At 36.7% G+C, this 14,804-nt stretch overlaps 1 protein-coding gene across 4 annotated transcripts in view; it reads right to left on the bottom strand.

The window, feature by feature from the left end:
* The window catches only part of TAX1BP1 (Tax1 binding protein 1), an 89,706-nt gene extending 76,212 nt beyond the window's left edge, over nucleotides 1-13,494 (bottom strand). For 3 of the 4 annotated variants that reach the window (XM_045564803.1, XM_045564804.1, XM_045564805.1), the window contains exons 1-2: nucleotides 13,320-13,451; nucleotides 5,971-6,139 (exon numbers count right to left, since the gene is read on the bottom strand). In XM_045564803.1, the coding sequence (XP_045420759.1) occupies nucleotides 5,971-6,132 (162 nt within the window). In that variant the 5' untranslated portion in view covers nucleotides 6,133-6,139; nucleotides 13,320-13,451. Of the gene's footprint in view, nucleotides 1-5,970; nucleotides 6,140-13,319 lie in introns of all 4 variants that reach the window. The other variant, XM_045564802.1, reaches the window with a different exon arrangement.
* Nucleotides 13,495-14,804: the final 1,310 nt, after the last annotated feature.

Below are 14,804 nucleotides of genomic sequence, written 5' to 3'. Positions count from 1 at the left end.
TCCTGCAAAAATATCCTTTAAACATAAAGGAGAAATAAACATTTCTGAAGACAAACAAAAGCTGAGAGAGTTCATCAACACCAGACTTGTCATATAAGAAATGCTAAAAGGAGTTCTTCAGTCTGAAAGAATAGGACATTAATAACAATAAGAAGTCATCTGAAGGTATACAACTCACTGGTAACAGTAAGTAGGCAAATACACAATACTCTATTGTGGTAACTGGAGTGTATAACCAATTATATCTTGAGTAGAAACACTAAAAGAGAAACCTATCAAAAATAATTACAACTTTGATACATAGATAAGACAAAAAGACAGATGGAGACAACAAAAAGTTAAAAAGTGGAGGAGATGGAGTTAATAAAGGGTAGAATTTCTGTTAGATTTCTCTTTCCTTGTTTGTAAGCAGAGTTGTCATGTTTTAAAAAATTGGTTATAAACTGTGTTATGCAAGCTTCATGGTAACATTAAAAAACCTACAACAGTACACTAAAAGTAAAAAGCAAGAAATTAAAACACTATCAGAGAAAATCACTTTTAACAGAGGAAGACAGGAAGGAAGAAACAAGGAGGACCACAAAACAATCAGAAATCAAGTAACAACATGACAATAGTTAAGTCCTCACCTATTAATAATTAACAACATTGAATGTGAATGGAATAAACTCTCCGATCAAAAGACAGGGTGGATAAATGGATAAAAAAAACAAAAGCTAACTACATGTTCTTTGCAAGAAACACACTTCACTTATAAAGACATACATAACCTGAAAATAAAAGGGATAGAAAAAGATATTCCATGTAAATGGAAACCAAAAAAGAGAAGGAATAGTTATACTTCTATCAGGTAAAATAGATTTCAAGATAAAAACTGTAACAGACAAAGAAGGTCACTATATAATGATAAAGGAGTAAATTCAGCAATAAGATAAAACAATTCTAAATATACCTGCACTGAACACTAGAGCACCCAGATATATAAACCAAATATTATCAGAGCTAAAGAGAGAGATAAACCACAATACGATAATCGTTGGAGACCTCAACACTATACTTTCAGCATTGGACAGATAATCTAGACAGAAAATCAACAAACAAACAAACTTAATTAGCTCAATAGACCAAATTACCTAATACATATTTAAAGAACATTTCATGCAACACATGCAGAATACACGTACTTCTCCTCAACTCATGGATCATTCTCAAGGGTAGATCATATGTTAGTTCACAAACCAAGTGTTAAAAAAATTCAAATAAAATGAAATCATACCAAGTATTTTCTCACCACAATGGAATAAAACTAGCAATCTATAACAGGAACATTAGAAACTATACAAATACACTGAAATTAAACAATATGCTTGTGAATGACCAGCAGGCTAGTAAAGAGATTAAAAATGAAATTTTTAAATTTCTCAAAAGATGTGAAAAGAAAACCATGACATATCGAAACTGGTGGGATACAGCAAAAACAATAATAAGAGGAAAATTTATAGCAGTAAGTGCCTGCATCAAAAAAGCATAAAAGCTTCAAATAAACTACCTAACGATGCAGCTCAAAGAACCAGAAAACCAACAGCAAACCAAACCCAAAATTAGTGGAAGAAATTAAGAATAAAGATTAGAGCACAAATAAATGAAATTGAAACCAAAAAAAAATTACAAAAGATCAATGAAACAAAAGTTGTTTTGAAGAGATAAACAAAACTGACACAACTTCAGCCAGACTAAGAAAAAACAGACCCAAATAAATAAAATCAAAGACAAAAAAGGAGACATTTCAACTGATGCTGCAGATATTCAAAGGATCTTTAGAGACTACTATAAGCAACTCTATGCCGATAAATTGGTAATCCTGAAGAAATGGATAAAATCCCTAGACACATACAACTTACCAAGATTGAACCAGGAAGAAATCCAAAACTTGAATAAACCAATAGCAAGTTAATGAGATACAAGCAGTAATAGTCTCCCATCAAACAAAAGCGCAGGACCCGATGACTTCACTGCTAAATTCTATCAAAGAAAAATTAATACCAATATCCTACTTAAACTATTCGAAAAAAATCAAGGATGAGGGAACACTCCCACTCATTACACAATACTTGTATCACCCTGATACCAAAATCAGAGAAAGACACAACAAAAAAAGAAAACTTTAGGCCATTATCTATGATGAACATACATGCAAAAATCCTCAACAAAATACTAGCACAAATCAAATTCAACAACACCTTAAAAAGATTATTCATCATGATGGAGTGGAATTCATCCCAGGGATGCAAGGATGGTTCAATATATGCTTATCAGTCAATGTGATAAATGACATCAACAGAACAAAGGACAAAAACCATACAATCATTTCAATTGATGCTGAAAAAGCATTTGGTAAAATTCAGTACCCCTTCATGATAAAAACTCTCAAAAAACTGGGTATAGAAAGAACTTACCTAAACACAATAAAAGCCACATGACAGACACAGGGTGAGTATCGTACTCAATGGGGAAAAACTGAAAGCCTTTCCTCTAAGATCTGGAACAAGATAAGGATACCCACTTTCACCACTGTTATTCAACACAGAACTGGAAGTTCTAGCTAGAGCAATCAGGCAAGAGAAAGAAAGAAAGGGCATCCAAATTGGAAAGGAAGAAGTCAAATTATTCTTGTTCACAGACATGATGATCTACAGAAACCTAAAGATCCACAAAAAACTGTTAGAACTGATTAAACAAATTCAATAAAGTTGGCAAAATCAACTGCCAACAACAAACAATCTGAGACACCAAGAAAGTAATCCCATTTACAACAGCCACAAATAAAATAAAATACCTATGAATAAACTTAACCAAATAAGTGAAAGATCTCTGTAATGAAAACTAGAAAACACTGATGAAAGAAATTGAAGAGGACAAAAAAATGAAAAAGATATTCCATGTTCATGGATTGGAGGAATCAATTTTGTTAAAATGTCCATAACCACCCTATGAAATCTATAGATTCAGTGCAATCCCCATCAAAATACCAATGACAGTCTTCACTAAATAATCCTAAAATTTATATGGAACTACAAAGACCTAGAATAGCCAAAGCCATTCTAAGCTAAAAAAATGAAACTGGAGAAATCACATTATCTGACTTCAAATTATACTACAGAGCTATAGTAACCAAAACAACATGGTATTGGCTAAAAACAGACACATGGACCAATAAAACAGAACAGAGAACCCAGAAATAAATTCACATATCTATAGTGAACTTATCTTTGACAAAGGTGCCAAGAACATAATAAATAGTGCTGGGAAAATTGGATGTCCATATGCAGAAGAATGAAACTAGACCCTTATCTCTCACCATATACAAAAATCAAATCAAAATGGATTAAAAACTTAGATTTAAAGACCTAAAAGTATGAAACTACTAAAAGAGAACACTGGAGAAATGCCTCAGGACATTAGTCTGGGCAATAATTCCTTGTGCCAAAGCACACACAACCAAAGCAAAATTGGACAAATGTGATCACAGCAAGCTAAAAAGTTTCCACACAGCAAAGGAAACAATCAACAAAGTAAACAGGTGACCTACAGAATGGGAGAAAATATTTGCAAAACTACCCATTTGATAAGGCATTAATAACTAGAACATATAAGGAGCTCCAAATAATCAAATCATCTGACTAAAAAATGTGAAAAGGATCTGAATAGACATTTCTCAAAAAAGACACACACAAATGGCCAACAGGTATATGAAAAAAGGTTCAACATTATTAGTCATCAGAGAAATGCAAATCAAAACTACAATGAGATAGCATCCACCCAAGTTAAAATGGTGTTCATCAAAAAGACAGGGCATAACAAATGCCGGCAAGGATGTGGAAAAAGGGGAACCCTCATACACTGTTGGTGGAAATATAAATTAGTGCAACCACTATGGAGGTTCCTCAAAAATTTAAAAATAGAACTACCATATGACCCAGCAATCCCACTGGTAGGCATATATCCAAAAGAGGGGAAATCAGCTTATCAAAAAAACACCTGCACTCCCATGTTTATTGCAGCACTATTCACAATAGCCAAGATTTGGAATCAACCCAAGTGTCCATCAACGGATGAATGGATACAGAAATTGTGGTGTACACACACAATGGAATATATAGCCACAAAAAAGAATGAAATCTTGCTATTTGCAACATGGCTGGAATGAGAGAACATTATGCTAAGTGAAATAAACCCAGCACAGAAAGACTAATCTCACATGTTCTCTCTCATATGTGGGAGGGTAAATATTAAAAACAACTGATCTCATGGAGACAGAAAGAAGAATGATGGTTACCAGACACTAGGAAGCTTATCAGGGAGGGAGGCAGGGATAAAGTGGGGATGGTTAATGTGTGCAAAAATATAGTTAGATAGAATAATATTTAATAGAACAAAATGACTATAATCAACAAGGTATGCTTTAAAGTAACTAAAAGAATGGAATTGGAATGTTCTTAACACAAAGAAATGATAAATGCCTGAGGTGATGAATACCCCAATCACCCTGATTTGATTAATCTACATTGTACGCTTGTATTAAAACTGTACCTGTACCCTAAAAAGATATATGACTATTATGTAATCATAATAATTTTAAAATTTTTTAAAAAATGCTTCAATGAGCATTTGTTTTGAGTATCACATTGGCACTCAAAAAGCTTCAAATTTTGGATTTTGGATTTTTCAATTTGAGGTCCTCAACCTGTATCATCTTCCTTCTGGAAATGCCCTTCCTTTCTCTCAACTGTATTTCACTGCTCTCTTCTTCCTCTCTAACCCATTACTGCAGTTCTCGATCAGTATCTTTAACTTGATAGCAATATCTCAATTCATAAATGTATTCATCAAATGCTTACAATGAATATATCTCAATTTGGGGATCTAACCAGCCTAAAAAACTGACACAAGAAGCAAACAGTAATAACTCTTCTTATGCTCTCAGGAACATCAAGGAATGAGGAATTCAAGAATAAGAACTAAACTGTCATTAAATGCCAAAATCTGTTTTGTCCAAATATAGTTTTTCTGCCCTCCTTACTCTATCAGATTGGACTTTCACTTCTAGGTACCTTCAATGTGCCTAATTTCCAGCAGCTACTCTTATTTCTACTTTGTTGTTTGACTTTACACAGACTAGACCATCAAAATTTCAAGCCTATTAAAATCACAGTTAAAATAAAACAAACTGATTCAAAGGGAGATGGTAGAGTGACTCCGTGAAAAGCGAATGAGTTTTATTGCTTGGACGCTCGTGACACCATTCTGACTGCTCAAAGGACACCCCTTGCATTTTGGTTTTCCACTGCATTCTGAAGAGTTAAAATTACCAGAAACCCTCCAGCACAGTGAGGTATGCCACCGCAATGATCATCTCAAAATAATTTTTAAACAAATATTACACAAAATAACTGGTAAAATATAAGAACTGGGACTCCTGCCATCAAGTGAGTCATGTAAAACACAATACTCTTCTAAAACAATGTAAGATACAGTATTTAAGCCATGCAAGACAACAGAAGAGATAATAACATGGTTTATAGCTGTACAAAATTAATTACAAATGACTGGAGAAAACAGTAAATGATACAGGAACCCAAACGAAAAGGTTGTTTTCTTTTGGAGGAAGGTAAGAAATGGAAAGAATGGAAAGGTAAGAATGGAAAAAATGAAAAAAAAAAAAAAAAAGATTCTGAAACTTTCACAAAACCTTGAATGAAGCTGAACCTTTTGATCACAGAGGAAAATCTGGTGAAATGAAGTTGCCAATATTTGTTTTATACTATTTGTCCACCGTTCAATTATTTCACGGTGATGTTTACAAAAGTGAAATTTAATGCAGATTAAGGCTAGTATAAGCTAATTATCAATCTGTTTAAAAAGAAAATAAAAAGTGCTTACACGGAGGACATATGCAGGAAGTTTTCTTACCTTGAATATACCAACCCAATCTTTTGGATGTGGATGGATATATGGAGTTAAGGTGTAATGGCATTCCAGGTGTGCATTAGGAAGGTAACTCTTGGCCACATTTTGAAAGATGACATGGGCAAAGTTGGAAGTCTGCAAGGGGACTTCTTGAAAAGATGTCATTGTGAATCTGAAACAAGTAATTCAAAAAAGTTAAATCATACAAACTAAGAATAAACTTAAAGCTGCTTCAGAAAATACATAACATTTAATGTAAATTTCATGAATATGTGCATGTCATAATTATTGAGAAGATATATGCTTTTTATATATTGGAACTTCTCCTTAAATATGTGATTAAATATAAAAATACAGACAAATTGAAAAATAACTAAAGCCAACATGGACGGCTTGGAAAGTTACATAGGGCTTAAAAAGTTAAAAAACCGAAAACCAAAACTCAACTTTTCTAGAAATCCTAGCTCTCTGCTCCTATACCAACCAAAAGCAAATGAACTAGAGTGTTTTAGCATATACACTGCCAATATAAACCTGCTGGCCCTACAGACACTAAGAAACAGAAACAAGGACAGCTAAAATTACTTTATTGGCTATTGGTCAATTAACTTTTCCCTTCTATGTAGAACCCTTGAATGTCATCATTTTCTTCCATAACCTAGTCCATCTCCCCTCTCCTTTCCCTAGGTTCTAACATCCTATAACTGAAACTGATATTGACATCTCTGTGCCTGTGTTCCTGTCCCATGTCATGATCCCCTGTACCAACATTTCTTAGCCAGTTACACATTAGAATCAGTGTGGGCTTAAAAAAGGAAAAAAAAAAAAAAGATGATCATAACCTCCTGGGAGTGAGGCCTCGGCATATGTGCATACATCTCCATGTATGCAGCCAGGATAGAGAACCACTACCCAAAAACTCAAGTTTCCACTATCACCTCTCATTTATGCCCACAGATTCCAGAGGTGGCTTATCTTCTTGCACTTGAAGTACAAGCTTGTTCAAATCTCTCAAATTATGTAAAAGCTCAGCTAGACTACTAGCTGAGCAAGAGTGAGACCCCTATCTCTACAAAAAAATAGAAAAATTAGCTAGGCATGGTGGTATGCACCTGTAGTCCCAGTTACTCAGGAGGTTGAGGCAGGAAGATCACTTGAGCCCATGAGTTTGAGGTTGTAGTGAGCTATGATGATGCCACTGCACTCTAGGCAGGTCAATAGAGCGAGAGCCTGTCTTTAAAAAAAAAAAAAAAAAAAAACTTATACTAAAAAATGAAAATATAGTGTCAATGAAATACATACTGTTGAAAATCTATTAGAGATTCAGTGAATGCTCACTGGCTTGGTGAACACTAAGCACTGGACAGGAGATGAATGATGGAAGTGGATTATAAAAACTGTAAGATCCAAATGTTTTCCATATTTTGTGCTCTATTTTTAAGAAAAAAGAAATAACAGGATTTACCCAAAAAAGCAATTGATTCAGTGCACATAAGAAACTAGACTGACCTTACAGTACTTGCTTCTGGGTCATTAAAACAGGAATATCTGTAATAATGGGGAAAACTGGGGCAAGATTTTTGCTAACCAAACTAATCTAATTTACTTCACAAATCAATGAAGTTTCCACAGAGCAAGCACAGCAATAAGACTACTCGTTTTAGCCATTATTAAGAAGGCTTATAGCCAAGACAATCTAAGACAGTTTGCTTTTACAACTGTTTCTTTTGCTAACCTGTCTGAAATACTTAAGCAAATTTTTAAAGTTTTGAAATAATAAACACTTTAGAAAACAATTCTTCTTGTGTCCTTTCTGCTTTTGTTATGGGCAAAGTCCTGCTTTACTGAATAATATACTGAACATTCCTTAGAGGCTGTCGACCATGAACCTGGAAACCACTGTGATAGAACACCAGGAGAACTGTCTGTTAGCCTCTCTAGCCCTGCGGCTCGAAAGGATTCCAATATGAAGAGTACATTTCATAACACTCCTCCATCATCTCTGCACTAACAAAAGGACTTTACTACGAACAACCCTATTTCAGGGAAGGACTTAACTGTGAATACTCTCCACCTGGTAAACTAACACCTTCAGAAAAATGAAAAGGTAGCATTTACAAACAGTGGAGAACTCTGCCTAAAATGACTAAAGAGTTCCATTATTTTGTTTCATTGAGTTGCCTGAGCTTATCTGGGCTCTAGGGGAGGTCATGATAACAAATGAAGTTACTAACAATAATTTTTTTTCAAATCATTGGCTTCACAAAAAAGGAAAATAACCCACCAATTCCAGTTCTTAAAAAAAAACAAAAAACATTCACTACTGGTTGTAAAACAATAAAAAAAAAAGCTATACCTAAATCAATTGAAACAACCTGTATTAGATACAAATACCCAAACTGAGTTAAGAGCATCAGTAATACTTTTCTATGAACAGAGTGAATATTCAGGTTTCTTTGAGGCAGATTTCAATAAGGAGGAAATAAGCTAATTTAGAATAAACTTCCCATTCTTTTTAAATGAAAAGCTGTCTTAAGGGATAAAACTTTTTTCTTAAAATTTAACATTTCCTAAAGTTAATTAAATCAACAGCTGTAATTATTTCTTTATAAAACAAGGCAATGAACCTCAATTGCAACGGTTTTTTAAAAACTCATAATCCATGGCCAGGAGCAGTAGCTCACACCTGTAATCCTAGCATTCTGGGAGGCCAAGGCAGGAGGATCGCTTGAGCTCAAGAGTTCAAGACCAGCCTGAGGGAGACCGCTCTCTACTAAAAATAGAAAAAATTAGCTGGGCATGATGGTGTCTGCCTGTAGTCTCAGCTACTCAGGAGGCTGAGGCAGGAGAATTGTTTGAGCCCAGGAGTTTGAGGTCGTAGTGAGCTATAATCATGCCACTGCACTCTAGCCCGGGCAACAGGAGAACCTGTCTCAAAAAAAAAAAAAAAAAAAAAAAAAAAACACCACCACAACAAAAAACTCATAATCCAAACTTACACTTTCACTTCATTGAAACATTTAGGTATAAAATAGCATGTAGGTATACATATATGTGTATATGTTCATAAATACATCAAAAGGAAGAGTTAATAGTCTTTACTTATGAAGGATGTATGTGAAAAGAGGACTTTAACTTTTTTTTTCTTTCATACAAGGTCTTACTCTGTTGTCTGGGGCTACAGTGCATCATCATAGTTCACTGCAACCTCAAACTCCTGGGCTCCAGTATCCTCCTGCGTAAGCCTCTCAAAATGCTAGGATTACAGGCATGAGTACCTGGCTAGCTGTAACCTTTAACTCAATTTATTGTTTGGATTTTTACAAGTACACATAAATATATTTATTGTTTTAAATGACCATATTAACATGAAATTTCATTTTTAAACTCTCCCCCCAAAATTCAAGTTTTTAATAGAAAACACTAAGATTATACTTTAAATACAGTATTCAAAATATTTAGTCTTCACCAGGCATAAGTGGCTCACACCTGTAATCCTAGCACTCTAGGAGGCCAAGGCAGGAGGACTGGGAGAATCGCTTGAGCTCAGGAGCTCCAGACCAGCCTGAGCAAGAGTGAGACCCCAACTTTACTAAATATAGGGAAAAAATTAGCCAGGCACGGTGGCACGCACCTGTAGTCCCAGCTACTCCAGAGACAGAGGCAGGAGGATTGCCTGAGCCCAAGAATTTGAGGTTGCAGTGAGCTATGATAACACCACTTACTCTAGCCCAGATAACAGAACGAGACTCTATCTCAAAAAAAAAAAAAAAAAAAAAAAGGACATTTAGTCTTAAGAGTAAGATGTGATCATCCTATTAATAGTCTTCATTAATCTCTCTCCACTCAACCTTTTTTAAAAATTTCAATGCTATTTTCATTATAGAAATATTTTACAAAAGTCATTCCAGTATCCTTGTTATTCTTTTTTAATTATAATATAGCTACTAGTCATAAAAAACTTAACATGGATGAATGCATCTGAATATAATTACAGCATAAATCAACCCAGTTTAAATAGGAAAATAAAATAGCAAAATAAAATTTCTAATTCCCACACAGTTTCCTGGTTCACTTCTCGTACAGATAAAAACAGAGTAAAGAGAGGGACAAGTTTATAAAAATACTAGAATTCAATGAGAATCTCAAGGTCTCACAGGAGTGGAGAAATAAAATGCAAAGTCACTGCATCACCTTGTGGTAATGCCTGGGAAGTGTAGCTTCACTAACACCCTGAGAAAAAGTACAACTTCACCTCAGTTGGAAAGAAGAAATACAGTCCCTAGACACAAAGGGAAGTAGAATCAAGCAGCTTGTTATGTTGCCTGTTCTCTAAAGCACATCACCAGAAACAGAAGTACCGTAAGCCAAGCCAAGCTAAGGATAAGTAAGAATTTTCCAGTCAATAATTAAGGGGCCAGACATATTTGGCTGGGAAACAAAGTCTGAAATGCATATACAAGCTGGCTACAGTGCCCTCTTCCAGGTTTCCTAACACATTCTCTAAAGTTATAATACCTCTAAAATTCCTTTATGTGTTTTATGCTGTAAACGGTATAAAGTCTTTGGTCTAAAATCCAATTTTGTTATTTGGGGAATTTAGTAAGATCTAAAAAAAGATAACATATAGCTAAAATAAACTTGGGGGAAAAAAAGCATTTCAATGTATCTTTACTTCCTCAAGGAACTTTTTCAAGCCCAAAACAGCTCTGGCTTTTGTGGTAGTATTTTTCCAGTGGCTCCTGATACTAACACTTTACTGGTTACCAAAAAAAAATATAAGCTTTAGTCAACATAGTAGAAAATAAACCACAGTAAGAACTTCTGTGCATTAAACATACAAAGTCAAATTAAGCTTTTTAATTTAGATAAATGTTAAATATAATTTGCCAGCCCTAACATTTATAATTCAAACAGAAATAAGGTGATTTTGTTATGTGTGATAATATGGTTACGGTGATTATATATATATTTTTAAAGTCCTTATCAGATAGAGATGCTAAACTATTAATAATTATAAGTGAAATGTCTTGATGGCTAAGATTTGCTTTAAAAACTCCAGGGGAAAAACAAGTATGTTAGAGGGAGTAAAAAAACAAGATTAGCAAAATGCTGTCGTCCTCCTTTTGTGCATGTTTGAGAATTCCATGATAAAAAGTTAGTAAAACCAAAATAAGTGAAACATTAATAAAAACACCACATATGACAATAGAAACACATTGCATTTTAAAATATGAACTCTTTGTGCCCTTAGAAATGTTGTAACTCAGGTAGTGATAGATAGAGTTAGTGAAAGTTTTAAAAGTCTTCAGCTAAGAAACTATGAACCTTTAAAATTATCTCCAAACTTCAGTCCTATAGGACACACACACACCTAAAAGGAAAAAATGTCTGGCATTCAAAGTTTCCAACTATTTATACTTTAGCTCAAAGACTATCAACTATAAACAGACTTCTATTTCAAAAAAATGTTAGCAAGCTTTCTGGGAGGCAGAAGCAAAGCCCCCAGTCTACTAACTAGCACTCTTGTAGAAATCCTTATCTCCAGAATCCTCTACACCCGAGTGCCACTTCACTCTGTCCAGATGTCACCCACACCACTTTTATTTACTTTTTAGATTTTTTTGTAAGTTGGTTTCTAAAATGCTATGATTCTTGGCTCATACGTATTAGGGGAGAGGAAATTTTTTATCTTCTCCTAAAGATTTGTCTGGGGAAAAATAAGGTTTAAAAAGCCAGAGGTGCATAAAGCCCAAATTTTACATAGCCTTTCAAAAGAAGATAATCCAATAAGCTTCACGTGTGAGATAATTCCCCCAAAGAAGTATACAAGGAACATCATTAGGATTTTACATAAATATCTATCATTAAAAAGGTTGGAACTTAGAATTCCAAAATATGGGGCTTTTTATGGAAAAAGTATTTACTGGTTAATTCTATACACAGGGCTGCAGTCATAATTGTAAACAGGTGTGCAGTTTATGAACGCGATTACTAAAAAACAAAAACTGTTAAGATGTTCTTTGAAGTTTGACGATAAGGTTGCCAGAAAGAAAAAAAAAAAAAGCTTAATAGACATCATTCCTAGCATAATCAAATAATCCTTCAGGAAATCAAGTTTACCCTTGAAAAGAATAGAACAAAAGAGGTAGGCTGGCCTCAGCTCCTTCTCTAAAGGTGAAGAGCACTATGAAGACAATCAGACCACTTTTAGATTAATGTTATTCAAATGATCTCTTTAAATGCTTTTGGAATTGAGTACCAAAATTATAATTAGTAACTGTTAGTACAGAGTTCGTAGAAATTTTACCCTTAACAGAATGCAGTGTTGAAAAATTAAGATTTTCCCAGAGAAATTACTAACAATAGCAATTCATAACTACTTTGTGAAACCAAAACTCTAATGCTGTATATGTAGTCAAATGCAACGTTTTCCAACAAAACTTTTATTAATAAGGTGTAATAAGTATTTCTCAAGGGGCTGATACACCCACAGACACCCAGCTAAGCGCCATCTGTAGATGCCCCAAGCGACGAGAGTCTGTCGGAACTTGTCCGCAACCTGCACACCTGCGGGGTGTTCCGACGGCAAGGGGGAGGGACTCTTTGATGTGAAAACAAAAAAAGATGACTACGCAAAGAAAGCTGTTATTCTCCCCAGAGGACTTCTTAAAACCCCCTTCAAACCCTTTATAAGCAGACGAAGCGCTAATTCCCTGGCCCAGGTGAAACAGGATAGGCGGCCAGAAAAGCTAACTCCACACGCAGCCCTGAAACGTAGGCGGCGCAGGGAGTCCCCGCCTCCTTCTCTACTGGCGACTCAAACCAAAACAGCTGGGCTTCTCTCCGCAAAGGCAAACCCGAGCGTCCTTCCGGGACTCGATCGACGTGTTTTCCCAAGCTTACCTACGCAAGCAACACACACGTCGCCCTCAAGACAGTCACACTAGAGTTGAGCCTTGGACACGAGAGAGCTTTTTTTTTTCCCCCCTCCCCGGGGGTCACCCTTGTCACTCGCCCCCTCCCCGCTGTGCCAATGGGCCCCCGTACCTCCCACCTCCCCCAAATCACTAACGCCTATACCGCAAGCCGCCCACACTGTGGGAGGCGACCACCCGTCGCTTTTCCACAATTCCACGAGTGACCCGAGTCGCACACACCCCCGTCACAATCGCAGTCCGGAGGAAAGATTTGTCCTCGGGAAGGAAAGCATCGTCACCACGGAGACCATTCCCAAGACCGGCCAGGCCCCTACACTACGGGGTCTGAGACGCGTAGCACGAGCCCCAAAAGAGCGCCAGCGGGGATCCGTCCCGCACCAGGAGCTGGAGCGGACCGGGAAAGAGGCTTACCCAGTGCTACGGTCCCCGGACCGAGAAAGAGCAGTAGATAACCTTGCGATCTTGAGCCGCCATCAGCCGCGGAACCTCTTCCGCCACTACCTCCTCCCTCCACAGACCGGCTACACCTCCCTTCAGAGCCGAGAGCCGGCGTCGCGTCACTTCCGCTCACTGGGCGGTCCCTTCCGCCGTCTCGGGTTTGGCCCGCCCCGTCCGCGGCAGCAGGCGCCCTGCCGCCCGGCTCGACGCGGGTTCCAGCCGGCTTTTTTCCTTGGCCGCTACGTGGCTCCTTTTTGCCGCTTTTGCTCACGACCCAACCGCAATAAAACAGTCCGTTTAAATTTACATTTTTTTTATAATTATTATTTCGACTTACGTGGCCGCTGTCGCTCACGACCTAACCCAACAAAACAGTCCGTTTAGATTTACATTTTTTATTTTATAATTATTATTTCGACATAGGAAATGGGGAAACACACCGAGAGTTAAGTAATTTACCAGCTATGTGGAAAGGGTAACCCAGAGGTATATGGAACATAACTGAGTCATTGCCTGGATCTTTAAAAACATCTAAACTAATCCACCTGTTTTATAGATAGGGAAATAAAGAACCAGAGAAGTGAAGGGAACGACCACACAGCTAGGGCTGCAACCCCTAAACTCCAAGGTTCTCTCTCACCTCTTGGTCCAGTCCTGTGTTGTTTTTTTTTTAACTACCAGGCTCTGTTGACTGTAAAACCTTGGTTTATCCCAGGAGCTTTTCAATTCTAATGCTCTCTAATTCTACATGCTCTCCCTGCTGCTGTGGCCTCTTTCTAACCGCATTCATGTGAGTTAACTCCTTTTGTTATCCGTATTATTTCGTGTGCATGAGTTTTGTCCCGTGTTCTCTGTTAAATTATAATTTCTAAAATCACTTTTGACTGTTAATCTTACCTTCCTATATTAGACGTTCAGTTTGAATCCTCGCTCCACGGAAGTGTGTTCTATTTGACTTCATCATATTCCTCTGCTGCCACAAAACCCTGATAAAATTTGCAACATCAACAGTGAAAAAAGGACAAATTAGATAGCGTTAAACGTTGAAGCGCTTTCCAAATACAAGACATTCAAAATCCTCTTTCATATATTTTGTCGTTACTTCCATGTACTTTATAACATTGACAATATAGGTTCTCAATATTTACTGATTCATTTCCTATACATTGACATTTTTGAACTTGGTTTTATGCTGTACATTGCACATGATCATAGAATTCAGAAGAACCTTCACAGGTCATTTAATCCTGTGAACTAAAATAAAATTTTAAGGCTCACCCCCACACCGGCTGACTGAATGGACCCCCTCGTGGCCAAAGGAATACCCTAAAACTAAATCGCCTGCCAGGAGGAGGGAGGTCAGACATGCCTCATCATGCCCTGCTCCCTTCTTGGGGACATCCTTTGTAACCCATTAACAAGCCTAAGGGTATGCAAGACAAACCTACAGGCCCTCAA

Source organism: Lemur catta, chromosome 11 (assembly GCF_020740605.2).
Source record: "Lemur catta isolate mLemCat1 chromosome 11, mLemCat1.pri, whole genome shotgun sequence".
Lineage (NCBI taxonomy): Eukaryota > Metazoa > Chordata > Mammalia > Primates > Lemuridae > Lemur > Lemur catta.
Note: the sequence above shows the minus strand (reverse complement) of the source record. Positions and strands in the feature narration are given on the sequence as shown.